Source organism: Equus caballus, chromosome 1, assembly GCF_041296265.1.
Source record: "Equus caballus isolate H_3958 breed thoroughbred chromosome 1, TB-T2T, whole genome shotgun sequence".
Taxonomy (NCBI): Eukaryota; Metazoa; Chordata; class Mammalia; order Perissodactyla; family Equidae; genus Equus; species Equus caballus.
The window spans coordinates 50,187,675-50,209,051 of record NC_091684.1 but is presented as its reverse complement, the minus strand read 5'-3'; the positions used below and the strand labels follow the sequence as shown (position 1 = coordinate 50,209,051).

The following is a 21,377-nucleotide window of genomic DNA, read 5'->3' as shown; positions in this document are numbered from 1 at the left end:
ATCCTTAGAAAAATTTAATTCCACTGTTTAGGGAATTCCTAAGAAAAGATGGTTTCACTATAGGGATTTAAGGACGTTTGAAATATTTTTCCATAGCCATGATTCAAGTGGGTTAAAAAAATGATCAATTTAAATAACTAAAAGCCGTCAAGTCTTTCATTTTATGCTTGTACACGAGGACTTGCATTTGTTTAAGATGGCCTGTAGTCCACTCCTTTTGCTCAATAACCACACAATGAAATCACCTGGAGCCCTTTAGCAACCTGGCCTCAACCACAGGGATCCTGTATTACTGGGTCCAGCATGGGCCCAGGCATTGGTCATATGTAAGCCCCCAAAGTGATTCTACTGTGCAGCTGGATTTGAAACCCCCTGCAGGTCTTCATGTATGCTCTGATGATTGGAAACACGCTCATGTGGAGATACAACCTTAAAATGGGGTCTTTCATTTGCTTTTTTGATGCACACAGAGTTACCACCTTTTCTTGAGAACTAGTTTAGAAAGGAAGATCTTAGGAGTCTTTGGAATAAGGGTGGGGTCTCTTTGAACTGGGGAGAGAGTATGAAACTGGGGTCTGAAGAATGACAGACAGACTTGACTTCACGCAATGCTTCAGAGACAAAGGAGCCGATTTTGAAAAGTCGTGTGTAGCCCTTGTCAACTTTGATATGAATTCTCACCTCCATTCTGCCAATGAGTACCCTAATAACTGCACAGCAGCCTCTGGGAAAGGGGTGCTTGTAGGCTCTGTAGTTTCCTGAGCTGAGAAGAAAAGGAAGGAAGGAAGGGAAAGGAAGAAAGAATGATGGAAAGGAAGCAAAGGCAAACCTTGTTTTGAGTTTGGTGCCTCTTTGCTTCATCTTCTCTTGGCTGTTGGTGACCTGAAGGCTCTTGGTGACCTAAGAGCATACCATTGTTGTCTTTGTGGTCTTTCCTCACTGAGACTTCCCTCTTCCCATTTGTCGACTTTTTCTTACTGTCAGGAAATTATTCGAGATGTTGAAAATGCCAGTTCCAGCGCCTATCGTTTTTTTGGAGGTAGGAATTTGGTAATAATTGTGTGTGTGTGTGTGTGTGTGTGCGTGCACATGCGTGTGCGTGTGCTTTTGTGGCAGGAAAGGAGGAGAGTCGTGGATGTTCTGGCCAGCTGTATTTGTGGGGCTAATACTTTCAGATTTTGAGGGGATCTATGTCAAGATAAAAAAGCAAATTTTTATAACAATCCATTAGGTTTAAAAGGATAAAAAGTAATGATCACTTATGCTGAGATGACTGTGTGCCAGATGCTGGGCTATGGGCTTTATATAAACTAACTCAATCATCACGACAGTTTGATGAAGTAAGTACTATTCATTCGCCCACTTCATAGATGAGGGAAGTGAGGTGCAGAGATATTTAAGTAACTTGTGAAGATCACAACTCTTGGCTGGTGTCAGAGCTGGGATGTGCACCAAGCCCATGCTCTTATTCCTTATGCTAAATTTTCTAGAATACATGTCTTCACGTGTTTATAGATATAAATAACTGTGTGTGTGCTTGTATGAAACTGTAGCTATTGACATAGCAGAAAGGTAGAAATTCTACTAACTATTCTTTGGGACCATATCATGCCATTACCAAAAGATCCTAGCTTCCTCCCCAATACCTTCTCCAAATTGGGAGGTTGTTTTGCTAATTTGAACAAATTAAAGTTGACTCCATCCTCATGTTGACAGCTTTATTATAATTATCACCATCATCATCAACATTATCCTCATCATTAGAATCTCTGAGTTTTGCCCGCCAACCCTATGCCTGCTCTGTTGGAGACTGTAGCCGGTGGCTGGGGCATGTGGCTTGGACCCAGAGAGGTGGGGCGGCCATTTTGGCATTGGCTGCCTGGAGGTTCTTGCAGCTGCTCCTCCCCAGGTCTTTTCCTGGGCTGCTGTACAGCAGAAGGATGGCATTATGGGTGGTTGAGTGATTCTTTAGAGGCTGTGTGCCCAGGCTTGGCCATTTGGGACAATGGGAAAGAGACAGGAAAAGACTCTCCTCTCTTCTGGCTGGCAGTGGTGTGTGCTTGCTCTCTCTGGAGCCGCAAGGGTGAAACTGTGCTCATTCTCTAGCCGAACACCAGCCAACAAATTTTGGGGGTTTGCCATGTCAAACTGTGGGGGTTAATAGCGTTGCCTCTACCAGTGGGGACAGAGCCAAATGTCACAGTGAGGAGGGAGCAGGCAACTCTCCATTCCTTTGTTCTCCTTTTTTGCTCCAGGGTGCTTAGAAAAATATCGTGCTCTCCTGAGAAGGTCCAATTATTCTGCTCTCTTGTAAAGTTCTGATCTTTAGAGAGAGATGCTTACTCTTCTATAACCTTCCAATTCACTTAGGTGAGTTAGCGCGTTAGAGTTATTTTTTTGAGTTGTTTGATAACACTTTTTCCTATTTTCATTAAAAAGAGTTTTGCTAATCTGCAGATAAATGGATGTAACCATCTTTTAAATTTCGTATCACAATGATTCCCTTCTGCATTTTCCCAAACATTTTATAGAGAATCAAGAAAATAACTTGTGCCATGGTCATCACTCCTATCAGAAGTTTTGCTTTTGTTGCTATTGGAATCCTAGATGTGCTGATCAATAGAGATTTTAGGGGGTAAATAAGCTTTGTTCTTGGCAGTGTGGATGACAGGTACAGCTAAAAGAACCACCAAGTGCTGGCTGTTGCACTGGGGTGGGTGGACTCAGGGCAGAAGAGTTTCCACTTGCTCCAGTCCCCTTCTTTACCCCTAACTGCCTCTATCGTCTTCCCTCCCTCACCTGTGTCCTTCCTCCACTGGGACAGAAGATGGCACAGCTGGTCAGAAGTTGTTCTTCTGTCCTATAGGGCAATGATTCTCAGCCCTGGCTGCACATTAGAATGACAGAAGGGTCAGGCTCACCCGGGGCTTGGCATCAGGGATGTTTAAAAGCTCCCCAGATGATTCCAGCGCAATAGGGGTCAAGAACCACTGAGGTTGGGCAGCGTTGTTCAGAGTGCATCTGTGGATGGCCTGGCTCAGAATCGCAGGTTGACTTTTTAAAAAGGCAAATTCTGAGATTTCTAACACACTAAAAATGCTTAGGCCTTGAACTTGAAACTTGAAAGGAAACCAAATCGTAGGAGTAAACATCACTTTTGAATTATTCCAAATCGCAATCTGCCAATGTCCAGATCTTGGTTTAAATATGCTAAGTATTAAGAAATAACTAAAGATTAAAAATTCTCGGAAGCCCTAAATTTATAAATGATTCAGTAACTGCTTGCTGAAGAACTGTGGTGTAACTAGCAACTATTCCTTAGAAAGTAGCTATCAAATTAGCAGAAATCCCTTACTGTTATTAAAGTAATAGCTAACATTTGTTAACATTTTTACTGTGTGCTAGGCACTGAGCTTTGCACTTTAAGTTCATTTTCATCTCATTTTACAGATGAGAAAACTGAGGCTCAGACATTAAGTAATTGGCTCAAAAACATAGCAAATAGCATAGTCTGGCTCGGAACCCAGAAAAGCATGTAAGAACAAAGCTCATGATTTTAATCATTACTCAGTTCCTGCCATTCTGGAACCAGATACTAGAAAAATTTTCCCTCTTCCTTTCTACCCCATCTTTACGGTAAAACTAAGAAGATTAAAGGGAAGCTATCAAGCAATTGAATATATTATTAACTCGCTCCCTATCATTTTCTTTACATCCTTCTTCTATATGTACATAAAGCAGCCAAAGATCACTGATGTTTACTTCAGAAACCCTGAATTTATGTTTGTTTTCAGTTGTTAGACACTTCTTTTATGACGTGTAGTCATTTCTGCTCGCGAGGAGAAGCTTTGCTCTCCTTTGCTCCTTTGGGGAGCCACACTACAATGGAATAAACAACACATAATCTCCTGATTTTATTGCCCTACTGTAGACCTGTTTAGGTTAAAACTCTGGGAGTGTCTGTGGGGAGGTGTGAGGGCATGAGTGGGGAGGACCGCTGGCCTCGGGGAGGGCTGCACGTCTACGAAAGGCCTCGTGAAGATATTGTTGATTTTAGCTCCAAATCAGGCTGTATATATGGTGATTGTAACCATGTGTGTGTTTATCGCTTTATTTTTGCTTTATAAATCAGCTTTATTGAGGTATAATTTACATACAATAAAATACAATAATTATAAGTGGACAATATGATGAATTTTGAAAAATTAATATAGTTGGGTTTACATTAATTTTTTTAATAACAGCTTTATTAAAATACAATTCACATACCCTATAATTCATCTATTTAAAGATTCTATTTTTCCTTTTCTCCCCAAAGCTCCCCCAGTACATAGTTGTGTATTTTTAGTTGTGGGTCCTTCTAGTTGTGGCATGTGGGATGCCGCCTTAGCGTGGCCTAATGAGTGGTGCCATGTCCGTGCCCAGGATCTGAACCTGCGAAACCCTGGGCTGCCGAAGCAGAGCTCATGAACTTAACCACTCGGCCACAGGGCCGACCCCTCATTCATCTATTTAACGTGTACAATTTTATGGCTTTTAGTATATTCACAGACTTATGCAACCATCACCACAATCAGTTCTAAAACATTTTCATCACCCCCAAAAGAAACCTCATACCCATCAGCAGTCACTTCCCATTTCCCCCCAAACATCCTAGCCCTAGGCGACCACTAATCTACTTTCCATCTCTAAAGATTTGCCTATTCTGGAAGTTTCATGTAAATGGAATCATAAAATATGTGGTCTTTTGTGATTGGCTGCTTTCACTTAGCATAGTGTTTTTAAGGTTCATCCATGTTGTGGCCTGTCTCAGTGCTTCAGTCCTTTTTGTTGCTGAATAATATTCCAGTGTGTAGATATACCACATTTTATTTATCCATTCATCAGTTGATGGGCATTTGGGTGGTTTCCACTTTTTTGACTGATAGCATTAATTTTGACAGTGTAAATGTTTAACAGATATCTTGATTTTTACAGACTCATTTTGGCTTTTGTTTTCCTTCAACATTTAATATGCCAGGAGTCTGAGGTAACTTAGTCTTCTCTGACTTCTAAGACAATCTTATTAACACCACCACAATTGGATTCACAGTTATACTAAAGTTATGATTTCTTTATAGCTATTTCATATTGTAAAAAATTCTTATAGAATTATAAATAGAGAAATACATATAATGAGGATGACTCAGTATGATTTTACAGAAAGTTTTAATAGTTTATTTAGAAGGACAAGAGGGTGGGTTCTTTTTGTTTTCCTTTATAAAATGACATTGATATAAAACTAAATTTATTTTACTTCAGAACAGAAATCTTAAACTGTGCTGATTATGAAATGTCACGGGAGAGGGACAAAACTGATCCAGCAACTATATCTTTTAAAGGACTAACTTTGGCATTAATGTGACAACGTTCACTAATATACGAATCAACAAATAGAGTAGACTCACTTGAAAGTTTCTGTCTCTGACTCAGATGAACTTATATTATTTTAAAGCTTTTTGGTTTATAATTTGTCAAAAATCCGTCTTACCTGTGTAGACATTTTTGCAACTGATGACTGCAGATGTTGCACTTTTCACCCCTTAAACATTGTAGAGTGAAACTACTTTAGAACTAGAAAAGTGAAAGTAGAAGTGGAATAATAGCTGTGGTAGGAGGCCGACTCAAGAATCAGAAACAGGCATTATTACCTGTACACCTTAACCGCCTCTCCTGTGCTTGTCTCCCATTAAACGACATTTAATTAATTAATGTTTGAAAGATGAGCTTCAGTGTGTATTAAAGTATATTTGTTTACCTATATTTCATTAGAGTTCCAAAAGAGTTGTTTGCTTATCTTCATTTTCATTAGCACACTCAAAGAATGATTTGTTTACCTACATTTTTATGACAATTCCCAAAGAGTTTTTTCTCAATTCCCAGAATGCCTTTACCAACTGTGGTGCTGGCGAATAAATGACAGATGTTTGGGGGGGACAAAACTCGCAGCCGGCAAATAGCAATGTCAACACTAAAACCGCTCTGGCAGAACAGGTCTGCTCTTTAGTTCGTGAAACTTGTGACCTATATAGGAGTCAGAACTGAAACTAATTTCCAGTAGCTTTTGAAGGAATTTTATTTTAACAGCTTTGTTGAGATATAATTCACATATGATAAAATTCACCCGTTTAATATGTACGGTTCAGGTGGTTTTATCCGTGGAGTTGTGCAACTTGCACCACAGTCTACTTTTAAAACATTTAAAAATAATTTTAAACCGTTTTCGTTACCCCCAAAAGAAACCTTGTACCATTTAACAGTCATTCCCTATTCCTACCCCTCAAACTGTTTTCTGAAGTGGCTGCAGCCTTTTCATCCCCACCAGCAACATATGAGCGTTTCAGTTCTCTACATCTGGCTGTGGTTTATAGCCCTCCATAAAATAAGAGTGGCATAAATGGAAATGAAGGAAGGTCATGAAGTCCAGTATGACTTAGACATTTTTTTTTTGAGGCAGATTAGCCCTAAGCTAACCTCTGCCGCCAATCCTCCTCTTTTTGCTGAGGAACACTGGCCCTGAGCTAACATCCGTGCTCGTCTTCCTCTACTTTATGTGTGGGATACTTGCCCCAGCATGGCTTGACAAGCAGTGCATAGGTCCACACCCAGGATCCAAACCGGTGAACTGCAGGTCGCCGAGGCAGAATGTACAAACTTAACTGCTGCACCACTGGGCCGGCCCTAGACTTTTCACTCACCTCATGGATGACTAAATCAAGACAAAGTCAACCTGGAATCAACCATTTTTTCCCAGGATGTAGTCACATGATCCTAGACTCTAAATAAAGTGCTTTAGCACCAGGTAATTTGGTAATGATTGAGACTCAAAGAAAAATTTGCTGTTTTAACCTCCTCCTGTAATTCAAGTGAAGAATATGTCTAGGAATCTTTTGTGAGATATTTGTAGATAACATTCAAAAAGAAGTTATTAGAGAATGATTATTGTGGTGGGGTAAAAAGGCAGGAGGGAACTGTCCACTGAAAATAAGATCAAACAATTGTGAATCACTTGGAATTTGGCAAAAAATAGTAGGTATGTTTACAGTTCAGGGACTGAAAGCTTCTGGATCAACATTAAATGTTCATAAATATCAAACATGCAATTCTGATGTCCTGCATTCGGCAGAATAGAGGTTTCCAGCCAGCACAGAGTTGAGAAAATAACAAAGAACTGGCATTATTTGAACAGAACAGAAGGCACTCTAAGCCACTGGAGCTTCAAAGCTTTACCGTCAGTGAAATGTGGACTTTCATCAACGCTCCTTTTCGTTTTCTGAAGCAAGTGTCTTGGAACTTGCTGAACTCCCCTTTCCCTCTAACAAAACAAATTCTGGCTTTAGGAGATTTGTTATCCTTTATACTAATGATAATCTAATTTGGTTGAGCAATGATATCTTATTATGGTTAGTTTTATTTCAGCTCTCCTCTCCTGTCCAAGAGAGATTTATAGTATGTGGAATATATTTAAATTTTTTTTTTTAGAAAGATTAGTCCTGAGCTAACATCTGCTGCCAATCCTCCTCTTTTTGCTGAGGAAGACTGGCCCTGAGCTAACATCCGTGCCCATCGTCCTCTATTTTACATGTGGGATGCCCACCACAGCATGGCTTGATAAGCAGTGCATGGGTCCATGCCTGGGACCCGAATTGGCAAAGCTGGGCCAGAAGCAGAGTGTGTGAACTTAACCACTGTGCCACTGGGCCAGCCCTGAGTATATTTAATTTTTAAGTTAAAGCTAAGAAATATACTTAAATTATAAGTTAATTTTATAATTTTAATTATTTTATTAAATTAAAATTAATTCTGTGATATCCCATCAGATCCTGTAATGTGACAAAACTGCCCCTAAATTACAATGCTTTTCAAATGGTCTCTCAAAATGGCTTCTAATTTTGAGTTTTGTAAGATGTCTCCTCATGCAGACTCTGAGTTTTTTGACACTCTGGTTAAAAGAGATTCCAGGGCTGGCCCTGTGGCGCAGCCGTTAAGTGCCCACGTTCCACTTCTCAGCAGCTGGGGGTTCGCCCATTCGGATCCTGGGTGTGGACATTGGCACCGTTTGGCACGCCATGCTGTGGTAGGCGTCCCACATATAAAGTAGAGGAAGATGGACACGATGTTAGCTCAGGGCCAGGCTTCCTCAGCAAAAAAGAGGAAGACTGGCATTAGTTAGCTCAGGGCTAATCTTCCTCAAAAAAAAAAAGCAAAACAAAACAAAAAAAAGAGATTCCAAATTCTCAAAGAATATACTGGAATATACTACAGTGTTTTTGTTTCCCAGAAGCATATTTTCATACAATTGTATGAATAAGAGCTCAAATCTTTGCATATACTCATGGAACGCTAGTCCCAATAAAACAACACCTTCTGGTACTTACAGATCTTATTATCTTTTAGGCAAAAAATCCACCACTTAGATAATATAATGGATTATTAATGCCAGGATTTATTATGGAAATTGTGAAAAGAATCTTTTCTTGGGGTTATAAACACAGGCTTTTTGAGACACTTTCTTATTCTTAAATTTTAACTGAGAGTGCCATGTTTCTAATCTTGTTTTCCTCAGTGAGCCCTCTACGACCTGCCCTCTTTACTTTCCACTGAACCTATCAGGCCTACCCTGATTCCACACCCATGTTTGTATTGTACCTGTTGCTGGAGTCACCCTTTCGTAAGTCTCTCCATTGTTCTTTAGAACCAACCTACTTCATGAGGCCTTCCACTCCTGCTCTCTCCTTGATTACCTTCATTTCCCTCTGATTCCTAAACGTTTAGTATCTATCCACCTCTTGGGTTCTCAATCATATGCTCTCTTGTGTACATATCTTACCTTCCTAACTGGATTGTAAGCTTCTAGAGGGCAAGGGCCAGGCTTATATTTATTCTGACTTCCTTTGGTATCTAGTGCAATATAGTTTAAATTGTGATCAAAAAGACTTTTTGAATAAAGATCACTTTTATAATTCTGTGTTTCTGTAATTTTAGGGTAAGTGGGTTAGTATAAATTTCAGTTAATTTAGTTTTTATTTAAAAGAATACCAGAGAAGGGATTTTATCATATTGGATCAAAAGATATGAAGAAGAAAGGTTAATAAGATGATATATTCAGAAAAAAAAAGATATATTTGATATATTCAGGAAAAAAGATATGGTATCTGTATTTCCTATATTTTGTGGTCATAGACTATACTCCTAGGCTTAATCTTTGGCCCATATGGGACCAAGTAGGGTACGGATGGTTAAAATAATCAACTTGAAATTACTGCATACTCTCAATATGTTTATTTTGTTCCACATAAAATAAACGAATACTAGCTAACTTAACAAGTTTACTAGGTTAGCTCATAGAGTGAAGGCTGGATAAACCAGGCTTGGGTATTACTAGGGAGTTAAAGTAGTGGGAACTGTCAGAGGGTCTCCATGATGTACTACCATTGGAATCAATAAACTCCAAATATTTTTCTTTTATTATAGCATTTCACTCAAGATTCAGGGTCCTGGGAGAGAGGTCCTGATGGCCTCATTTGGGTCAAGTACCACAGTATGGGTCAAGATCAAGGCACCTTGATTAACAGTCCCACCAACTCTCTACCCGTAAGGAAGATACAAGTTCCCCAAAGGGAAGTGGTTCCATTACAAAAGGAAGGAAATGAAGACCAGACTGTTTGTGAAATCACATTACAAAATATAGAATATCAGAGAACTAGCAGGTGAGAGACATCTAAGGAATAGAGGGAACTACAGAAGAAAGGTGTTACCCTGACAGAAAACAAGAAATCCTTAAATGGTATTCACCATGTTCTACTAAGACTACATATATCTCAAACTATGAGACAATTAAAGGTCAGAAGCTGTTAGCCAACTCTTTGTAAAATCTTATCTTTCTAGTCAGAGTTGATATATATGGGAGCTTTGTATTTCAAAGATTTCCTCTCCCACGTATTTGCTTACTGTGTGAAGAATTTCTCTGGCTCCTGTCCTATGTGTCAGAATGTCACCTAAGGCAAGACAAGGCAAGGCATTTCTGTTGACTTAGGTTTGAAAACTGGCAAGGGAGATATTCCTCATCCTTTCACTCACTTTCCTCATCTAGAAAATACTGGCTTTATTCATGATTCTGGTGCTTTACCTATGTAAATGTGTACTCTTCCTGATGTGCTGTAACTTGTGGATTTAAATGAAGGACAATCTCATATGCATTTGTTTTTGCACAACCTTTTAGTCTCATTAGATGTTTGGCTATGTTTGGCTAGTTTAGGGAGTTGACTCTATTTTCTTTAAAAGGGATTCTGTACGGGAATTGCAAAGTACTAAATTGTCGTTAGAAAGACCAGAATTATGTTGTTTACTTTTACAATAGTGTAGGTACTGGAGAGACTAAACTTCTGATGAAGGGGCATATCTGATTACCTCAAAGGATTTCGGTATTTGGAAGTTTAGAGCATTCTGTCTGCTAACACAATCATGTGGTCTGAGAGAATGGATTTTAGACTCTACAGTTTTGTGCACAAATTGTAACATCTTTCAGTTTTCAGTTATTAAATATTGAAGTTGTTAATTTTTACAAAGGCCTGTGGCAGGTGATGGTGTTATTTTTGCCCAGTGCTCTGAATGTCAAAGTGAAGAAATTTACTGAAACCCAGGTAGATTGATGGGTGTAACCATGACTCTCTTAAGGTAGCCAAATGCCTCACCATCTAGTTAGGGACATGCATGAATGAATGAATGATATTCCTGTTGTCTTTACCTATTATTTGATAAAACTGCAGCCAGGGGGATGGCTGGGCAAAATCTGTGGGCCGAGAAGACTCTGCTGCACTTGATTGTAAACCTGGCATGGTGAAGAGGCACAGGAGGTGTAGATTAAGTGGGAGGCCCTGTTAGGAGCAGGGACGTCAGGCCTTGAGCCTCCAAATCCATGGCCATGTAAACTGTTTCAGAACTTAGAAAAAGAAGGAACATTTCCAAATTCTTTTTAAATATCATTTTGATACCAAAACCAAGTAAAAATTAAAAACAAAAATAGACAAATCTCACCTATGAATTTAAAAATTCCCCCCCAAAATACACTGACATAATCAAAATAGCTCATTAACCAAGGAAGATTTAATCTAATAATTCAAGGATGGTTCAATAGGAGAAAATGCAGATTTTTTACCTTAAAAGTTATAAGGAGAAAATCATAATCTCCCTATGCACTAGAAATGCATTTGATAAAATGTAATAAGCGTTCTTTATAACAACACTTAAAAATAGAAAAATATGAATCCTTTCTTCACTTTCTGAAATAAAGCTATCTACGCCTCACAGGCAGCACCATGCATTTGAAAGCATTCCCACAAAAGTGAGGAACTAGACAAAGATGTATACTCTTATTATTTAACATTATTTTGGATGCCCTGTTCAATGGCAAAGACAAAAGAAAGAAATTAGAGGTATTAAAAATTCAGGGCCAGCTCCGTGGCTAAGTGGTTAAGTTCACATACTCTGCTTTGGCGGCCCAGGGTTTCACCAGTTTGGATCCTGGGCACTGACATGGCACCACTCATCAGGCCATGCTGTGGCGGCGTCCCACATAGCACAACCAGAGGCACTCACAACTGGAGTATACGACTATGTACTAGGGGGCTTTGGGGAAGAAGAAGGGAAGAGAAAAGAAGATTGGTAACAGATGTTGGCTCAGGCGCCAATCTTTGGGAAAAAAAGTATAAAAATTCAAAATAAGGAGGTAAAGCTATCACTGTTTGTAGATGATTGTGTAACTGCATTGTATTGTATATTGTATATACCCAAGAGAATCATCCAAAAATCTACTGCAAATGAGAATTTAGTAAGGTAGTGGGATACAGAATTAACATGTAGACATCAATAATTTTTACACATACAAACAGAAGACAAATCCAAGAAATAACCCCAATTATAGTATTAGCAAAAAGGATAAAATACCTAACGATAAAATAAAAAGAAATATTAGGGAAAACTTTAAACATTAAGAACACAATAATAGACTTGAACAAATGGAAAGGCACACGTTCTTAGATAGAAAGACTTGACAACGTCATGAAAGGATCAATTTTCCTTAAGTCAATTTATAAATTTAACTCAATCCTAGTGAAAACATCATCAGATTTCTTTTAGGACCTGACAAACTGATTCTGAAGTACATTTTAAAAAGTAAATAAAAGCCAAGAAAATTGAAAGAGGTGTGCAATGATGGAGAGAGAGAGAAGGAATGTGGCCCCACTAGAATTTAAAATATATTAAAAAGACAAAAAAAAAAAAAAGACAGTAATTAAACTAATGTGGAAATGGTGAGTGAATAGACAGATCAATGGAACAGAATAGAAAATCCAGAAATACATCTATATATACCCAAGAATTAGATAGAAATTACAAATGGCTTTTCACCTATGCAACCACACACAGCATTCAGAGAATGCTGAGAAATGCAAGTCAAAACTGTAACGAAATACTGTTTAAAGCCAACAAATTGGCAAAAATCCAGAAGTTTCACAACACACCCCAAATTGCTGAGGAAGATATAAATCAATTCAATCCCTTGAAGCCAATTTGGTAATCCTATCGTTATAATTACAATGTACATACCTTTGACTCAACAATTCCTCTTTTGGATTTTACCCAACAGATAGGCGTATATGCAAAAAGATATATGTATATATAAAGTTATTCACTGTAGCATTGTTTTTCATTGTAAGCCATAGGGATTGGTTAAAGAATTAACTGGGACACAATCCAGCAGGAAGAAAAGAATGAGGAAGCTCACTATGCGTTGCTGTGAAAGATCTGCAAGAGATTTATCAAGTGATAAAAAGCAAGACGTACCAATGTATATAACATGCTATTTTTTTTGTGTAAAAATTTAGAGGAAATCTATATATATATATATTTTTTAAGATTTTATTTTCTCCTTTTTCCCCCCAAAGTCCCCCCTTACATAGTTGTATATTCTTCGTTGTGGGTCCTTCTAGTTGCGGTATGTGGGACGCTGCCTCAGCGTGGTCTGATGAACAGTGCTATGTCCGCGCCCAGGATTCGAACCAACAAAACACTGGGCCGCCTGCAGCGGAGTGCGAGATCTTAACCACTCGGCCACGGGGCCAGCCCCAGAGGAAATCTATATTTGAGTTGTCTTATATATGCATAAACAACCTCTAGAAGGATATAAAAGAGACCAGAAGTGTTGGTTACCTGTGGAGGATATGGGAGTTAGGTGGGAAATAGGTACATATAGACTGTATACCTTTTGTCCTTTTTTCATTTTTGAACCATATGAATGTTTTGCCTGTTCAATAAGTAAATAAATAAACAGGTAAGTGTACAGCCATATGGTGAGATATTTTGTGCTTATTAAAAAAAAGTCTAAGGATACTCTCAATGTATCGATAGGGAAAAATCTCCAAGGATGTTAAGTGAATAAAACAAGGTTTGGAATAGAATGTACAATACGCTACTTTTTGTTGAAAAAGAGGGAAATCTAAGACTCTTAGCTTGGTTTTGCTTGTGTCTGCATAAAGAAACTCTGGGAGGATTCTCAAGTTGGTGAACCTTGTGATGTGCTGCCAGCTCCCCTCCACTCCCCACTTCAGGAGGGAAAGGTTCTTTGCCCCCGTGGCTGAGAGGACTGCTGGCAGATGGCATTCAGCTGACAGCCCCTATGGGGAATGATTGCCTCTTTTGAAGACAGCCATCTCACCTAAGGTCATGCCCTCTTCCTAGGTGTCTGGCATCCAGTGAATGATCAACATGGAGGTGTGAAGGGCCAGCTCCCCATGCCCAACTCAGGGCATCTCTGAAAGGTCATCCCAGCTTTAGAAATCCCCTTCCTTAGCACCGCACGGCAGCCTCCCCTCTCCCTCTGCTGTCTATTCCCTTCCGTGGGAAGAGAGCACTACGAATAAACCTCCTTATTGCTGAGAGTCTGCTTCCTGGGGAATCTAACCTGTGACAAGAAATCAAAATCAGTGATTTCCTGTGGTTGAGTCTGAGTGGGAACCTGATGATTGGGGACAAGGTTGGGAAGGAGACTTTTCACTCTATGCCTTTTTATAATTAAAAAATGTTTTTGAACCCTGTGGATATATTACTTATTCAAATCATAAATAAAAATTTTAAAGTTAACTTGATGTCTTATGCTTTTCCATGTGTATTTTTAGAGAACCTCTTTTCTGTTTTAATTTAGGAGGAAATATTTTTCATCCAAAATACTGTGCCCCACCACACTCTAAATATGCTTTTCTTTTCTGTTTGTTTTTGTTTAGGACCTACGGAGAAACATCTCCTTGATTTCACCTTACAATGGAATTTAAAAAGTCACCTGATGGTGGATGGGGCTGGATGATCGTGCTTGTCTCCTTCTTTACTCAGTTTTTGTGTTATGGATCCCCGTTAGCTGTTGGAGTCTTGTACATAGAGTGGCTGGACGCTTTTGGTGAAGGGAAAGGAAAAACAGCCTGGGTTGGATCCCTTGCAAGTGGAGTTGGCTTGCTTGCAAGTAAGTGGATAAATATATGCTTGTCTTTACTCATTAGTCATTTAATTACTTTTGCTGCATCGTTAACACTGCAAAGCTTAGGAGGCTATTTTTTTAAAAGTATAACATGTATTTTCCTGCCTTCATTGAGATTATAGCACTACCTTTTCACTGTAATAAATCTGTGTATTCTATAAGATAGTTGTTCATTCATTCATTCATTTGCTTCTATGTGTCAGGCAGTGTGCTAGATGCTGGATATGAAAAGATGAACAACAAACGCATTGTTTCTGCCCTTAAGAGGCTCACAGTCTAGTGAGAGACATATGTACTTCTGTGAATAGGAATGAAACAAGGAGATGAGGGCAGTGATCCAGGTATGTCCAGTCAATGCTGATGACCAGAGGACCAAATGATGTTCAGCAGTCCTGGAAGCAGTTTCTATATGATTCATAATTACTCTTGTCTGATTCAGATATACTGTGATCAATTCGCATGTCCTATGTTTGTGTCACCTTCATAAGAAAAATTTGACATGGCAAAGAGTAGTCCCATCTCACAATGATGATACTGTTAAGGACTTTAATATAGTGTTATGTTTAAGATATATGTGGTGTATCTTGTGTGAACTTTATATAATGTCTCCAAAAGTAATATTCCTCATAAACATTTATGTATGATGTAATAGTGTTTCCTGTCATCTTTAGAGAGAACAGAGGGGTTTTTATTTTCCTTTTAAGGATTAAAATCATATGACACTTCAGGGGGCTTGCTCCGTGGCCGAGTGGTTAAGTTCTCGAGCTCTACTGCAGGCGGCCCAGTGTTTCGTTGGTTCAAATCCTGGGCGAGGACATGGCACTGCTCATCAAACCACTCTGAGGCAGCGTCCCACATGCCACAACTAGAAGGACTCACAACAAAGAATATACAACTATGTACCAGGGGGCTTTGGGGAGAAAAAGGAAAAAAATTTTTAAAAAATCTTAAAAAAAAAAAATCGTATGACACTTCAATTTCTGAAGTCATAGTTTGAACTCTGCAGTAATATTTAATGATCATCAGTCTAACTTATTTGAAACTATTTCAGCACAAATGTGCTAAGACGGTGACCTAAATGGGGTCTCTTCCTTTGTGCTGTGAACTTGACATGATTCATTGAGCAGATCGCAATGTGAATTTTGTGGGGAAAATGAAGACATTGAATGTGGTGATTTGTAAGGTATTTTTTGGCTTTAAAAATCATTCATGAAAACAAAATGCATTAGTCATTCTTTCTTTTAAATATGTTGTCTTTCCTGATCACTATAGGGGACTTCTTAAAACAAAACAAAACAAAACAAAAACAGTTGCTTCCAATTGATGTATTAGCTTGTTAAATTAAAAACAAGACTTGAAAAACAATGCTGGATCATCTGGCCATGTCAGATAAGATAACTAAACATAACTAAACAAATGAAAATAATACTGTCATTATGAGCTCAAGAGAAACAGAAAATGTTTGCCCAATATTTATTTAAAAGAGTTTTTCAAAATGTGGATTGTTTGTAATGTTGTCCAAGTTCAAGTGGATGATAATTGATATGTCAATAGAGGGGTTTGAAAGTATTCATTTCTAGAAAATGATCTTGTAAGAAAAGGAGAGAATTTTTTAATGTTTTCCAATTAGTCACCATTTCTACTACAAATACTAAGTTAAACAGAAAAGTAATTACCTTGATTTCCAGCAAGTGACAAGGGACAATTGAAATGATATCTCAGTTAGCACAAACTCAGAGAACAAAGCTCCTTTTCATGAACTCTGTCCAGGTAGGACTTGAGAGTTCAGGGAAGCTGACATCTTCTTGAGGGTGGATGGGGCATTGGCAGTCACAGCTGATTCTCAGACTCTGGAAATTGAACTTGTCGCTCTATACTTTCTCCAAGTTCCTAGGTGGATGATCACTTTGTCTCAAGGAACATGAGCAGCCCCCTTTACTTATAGGCAGGACTGGTTACATAATTTGCAGGCTCAGGTGCAAAATGAAAAAAAATTAAGAATTTAAGAGAGCGACAGCAGAGCAGTAAACCAAGTGTGTGGCCCTTCTAAGAGCTGAGCCCTTTGCAACTGCATCGGTCTCAAGCCTCTGAGGCCAGCCCTGCCGGTAGGGGCTGGAGATATAAGCATCCCATGGAAGTCCAGGGGAGACAACAAGGACTGGGAGGAGCATTGGGCTGAAGATGGAGGCTAATTCAAGTCCTGGCTCTACCACTATTTTGCTGAATGACCTTAAACAGGTCACGTAACTTCAGTGTCATCAGCCATGATGAGGAGATACTTGGACCAGTTAATCAAAGCTTTCGAAGATGAGGCTAGAATAAGGAGACCAAAAGGTTCAAGAATGAGGAAGTGGTGGGAAAATAATGATGGCTGAAGAGCTACCACGTATGAGGATGTGTGTGTACATGTGTATGTGCACTTTAGTTAGTGTCCACTGAACATATGTGATGTTGGCCTCCCTTGGCTCTTCATAGCGTAAATTAAGAGACCAATCCTGAAAGCTGTGGTATTACAGTGTTAGCAAGAGGTGTCTAGCAGTGTGTGAGCCAGGTTAATTCTCTACTTTGTGGACAACTTTGTTCCACAGAGAAACAAACAGATTAATATTACCTTGGAAATGGGAAAAGTATATCTCATGTTGGTGACCCAAATGGTTATCAGTGGCTCCTAACCAGGGGAGTAATTGTAATCATCCATAGAAAATTTCAGCATACAATTGCCTGGATTTGACCCTTGGACTTTCTAATTCAGTCGGTCTGTGGTGGGGCCCAGATATGTGAATTTTTTTTAAAGCCCTAAAAGTCATTTTCTGATGGGAACTACCCCTGTGTTAAAACCATTTCAGTCTTGCACTTTGGATAATTTCCTGATGTACGATTTGCTTTGATTTATTTATAAATGGAACTATTGGAGGTTTCTGCTTAGGTGTGGCACTGCTCATGTCATATAAATCATGAAAAATAAATTTTGTCCAGTTACCCTAGTTCTGGTGAAGAAAATACATAAATGGACATCTTTGCATCATTTTTGATGAAAGACAATTTATACATATGTGTATACATATTTACATACATATTTCTTTTTGACAAAAGATGAGATTATACACACACACGCACACAGACACACACACACACGTATGTCTATACAAAGTTGCTCTTAAGTTCAGGAGTATGTATGAATTACTTGAGCTTGTCTAAAAAGCCAGTTTCCTACCCATCAGTGAGTAGGGTGGGGCCAGGGGTGATCCCAGGAATCTGCATTTTAATTAGTTCCCCAGATGATTCTGATATAGGTAGACCATATCAAATCTGAGAAACATGAATTTGCTTTCTTTACCCAGTCTTGTCCAGAGAGGGCATGGTAGGTGTCATCCTTGACCAGGTCTCTGATCCAACCTCAGGAGTTTCATAATTGAGTAAGGCACAGCAGAATAAGTACATTTGCCAAGCAACATACAAATTCTGCCTTTTGTGTACTTGTGCCTTAAGTTCAATACCAGCCACTTTCACTTAATTGATCTTAGTTGATTCTCTTAACAATGCACTGAGGTAGGTGTCATTGTCAAGGTTTAGTGACCTACCCAAGACAAAGCACATTCTCTAAGAGGAAGAGTGGCACCTCAGCTCTGGTTTTTCTAACCTGTTAAGCATGTTTCTTCATCTTTAATTTGGAGCTAATGAAAGTACCTACCTTATATGATTGTTGTATAGAATAATTGAGATGATGTTTGGCATATGGTAAGTGTTCAACAAATATTTGTTATTAGAGAACAAGAATCACCTGCAAGTAAAATTACTCTCCCAAGCAGTTCTAACCAAACTGTAGAACCCACAAAAGAAAGGGACCCTTCAGGATGAAAGACAAACACATGTCTAGTAGGATGGGCAGGAGGGAGAGTTGGAACTTTGTCTAGATTGTACCTGAGGGAGCCAGCCACGTGGCCAAGTGGTTAAGTTCACATGCTCTACTTCGGCAGCCTGGGGTTCACTGGTTCAGATCCTGGGCATGGACCTACACACTGCTCATCAAGCCATGCTGTGGTGGCATCCCACATAGAAGAATTAGAATGACTTACAGCTAGGATATACAACTATGTACTGGAGCTTTGGGGAGGAAAAAAAAGAGGAAGATTGGCAAAAGATGTTAGCTCGGGGCCAATCTTCCTCACGAAAAAAAGCGTACCCTTAAAAAGATTGTGCCTAAGCATCTAGAATTTAAAGGCCCACCCCTTGTCTCTGACAAATCTAGATTTTGACAGTAGGTCATAGTAGCATAGTAGAACTATGCAAGCATGGAGTTATGGACTTCACACTGTTCATATTCTTAATTCTTTCTCTTGGAAACTTGAGTAATTGAGGAGAAAATACTTCTTCCTCTTGTCTGAATTATTTGTTTGTCTAGATGATCCTTGGCATGAATAAAGCTGAGTATCAAGGATTCTGCCTGCCTGGGTTATACTTTGTGAATGAGCTCGCTATCATTACATACATCCATAGAGGCTCCTCTCCTCTGTAGTAGGGGTGCTAAGATAGAAGACATCACCTGTGCTTATAAGGAATTTGTAGTCTCAGGGAAGAGACAGAAAAAAAAAGTTTACTGATAATTTGAGACTTCACAAACCCAAGGAGAATAGCAAGGGCAAGACAATCTCTGGAGTTTTATAGAGATGCCTGTGAAGTGGGCCGGATGGGAGGATGGGCTGTGCAAGGTGGATGGGCAGGGAGAGGGGAGACCATGCAAAGTGTTTGTATGCAAAGGCCTGGAGTCTGCACGGCAGATGACAGGTTTGGTAGAGTAAATTTGGCTGGAGAAGGAGGGAGTGTGTTGGGAGATGTGATGGTCAATGTCAGCTTGACTGGGCTATATTCCCCAGTTATTCAAACACTAGTGTAGATGTTGCTGTGAAGGTATTTTATAGATGTGCTGAAAGTCCATAGTCAGTTGATTTAAGTAAGGGAGATTATCCTAGATAATCTGGGTAGACCTGATTCAGTCTCTTTAAGAGCAGAAATGAACTTTCCCAGAAGAAATTCCACCTGTGGGCTATAGTGTAGGCCTGTGCTAGAGAGTTCCAACCTGCCCTTTCTTGACAGCGTGTCCTGTGGATATTGTACTTGTCTGGCCAGTTCCACAGTCGCATAAGCCTGTTCCTCACGTTCAAACTCTTAATATATATCTTCTTCTGGATACAGAAGGAATGGAAAGTAACTACAAGAGAGGCCTATCATGGCCTTGTGTTGTTTTAAAATGAGCTAAAGCACTCTTTGGTTAGATGGCATTTGTCATTCATCAAATTCAAGGAGAAGGGTAGGGCCACTTTTCAAACAACAGCGTTGCTGAAACAGCATGGAGATCTTTTGTTCTGTAGTTTTGTACTCAAAGCGGATTTAACAGTCCCCCCCACGTTTTTGTCCTTAATTCTTGCGCAGGTCTTCAAATTGATCATGAGTCAGTAACTATGCTCAGTTTAATAGAGTCAGTATAGCCAACCCAGCCTGCTGAGTGAGTTGTGAGTGCTAGCAGAGCTGGGTTTGAGCATATCTGTACGATTTTACCCCCAAGCACTGTTAACTTCTTCAAGCAGGACTGAATTTCTGCCTCCTACAAGGATTCTGTTACACTGGCCAGTTCTCAATGTGCTAGGTGGTTCCAGGATTGGTAAGAATAACTACGGATTTTGATTAAGCTTTCCACTGTCTCTGTATATCACCAAACCAACCAACAAGCAAGACAGTCAATATACAGGAGATCAAGGATTTGAGTGGGTACAGCTCATTAGTGCCTTTCTCTTCCTTGGGGAGATGAACTTGAAATTCTAGGTCTCAGCAGGAGCAAGGAGTAAGGAAGCTGCTTGTTTGCTAGGCTCTCTGCATTGTAGGTGGAGGGGTAGGACACTCATGGGCCCAGTCAGTCTACTGTTAGGAAGTCCTTGCTGTCCTGCAGGCACACAACCTGGTGACTGCTGTATTTTATTTCTACTGGACCCTCAGCCTACTGACACGCCTTCGATGCTGTAGGCCTGTCCATCCTACCACTTTCGGGACTCTCTGAAACTAGTTGATTTATCTCCCAAAGGGAATAATTTGTTTCCCAAAGCTATCTTATAATAATTTCAAACTGGAAAAACATGTTATGTTTCTGTTCCATCCATTCAGAATGTATTTTCATCTATTTTGTCGACTTACCATACTCATGAAACTGGCAGTTAGCCATTGATGATTAAGTAGCTAGGAACTAAGGTTTTTCACCTTTTGGCAATTACTGATTATAGCTTTTAGCTGTTTAACCCGCCCATTGTTAACTGTGCTGTTTAGGCAATATGCTGTCTGACTCTCGCTAGGCTCCTATAGATAACATCTTCCTGGAGCCTGGCCATGGTAATGGGTGTTTGAGCTACTTTTCAGGAATTAGAACCACTCTGTCCACTCCAGGTCGCTTGAGACCACCATCTCATCAGCTGGGCCTGCACAGATGTCTGATAGGTGACTTTTTGACGTCAAGAGGCTAAAAACTCCACCCTCAGATCATGCTCACGCCACCACTTTGTGAGCATGTGTCCTATAAAGAGGCATGGAGTCTGACTATGCTTGCACGCATCATCACTTACCTCACCTCTCCTCACCTACAATCACCTATCTCCCCATTTCAGACCACCTTGCTCCCCATCCCATAAATACCCTGAGTCCCTATTTTTGGGGAAGTGGATTTGAGACCTATGCTCTCGCTTCTTCACATGGCTGCCTTGTGATTAAACTCTCTGCTGCAATCTCGTCATGTTGGTGTTTGGCTTTCCCAGCAGCGGGCCAAAAC

General features: G+C 39.6%; 1 protein-coding gene across 3 annotated transcripts in view; it reads left to right on the top strand.

Moving 5' to 3' along the window:
- The window catches only part of SLC16A9 (solute carrier family 16 member 9), a 58,302-nt gene that overhangs the window by 10,153 nt on the left and 26,772 nt on the right, over positions 1-21,377 (top strand). For all 3 annotated transcript variants that reach the window (XM_070262933.1, XM_023643563.2, XM_001503406.7), the window contains exon 2: positions 14,319-14,551. In XM_070262933.1, the coding sequence (XP_070119034.1) occupies positions 14,356-14,551 (196 nt within the window). In that variant the 5' untranslated portion in view covers positions 14,319-14,355. The remainder of the gene's footprint in view (positions 1-14,318; positions 14,552-21,377) is intronic.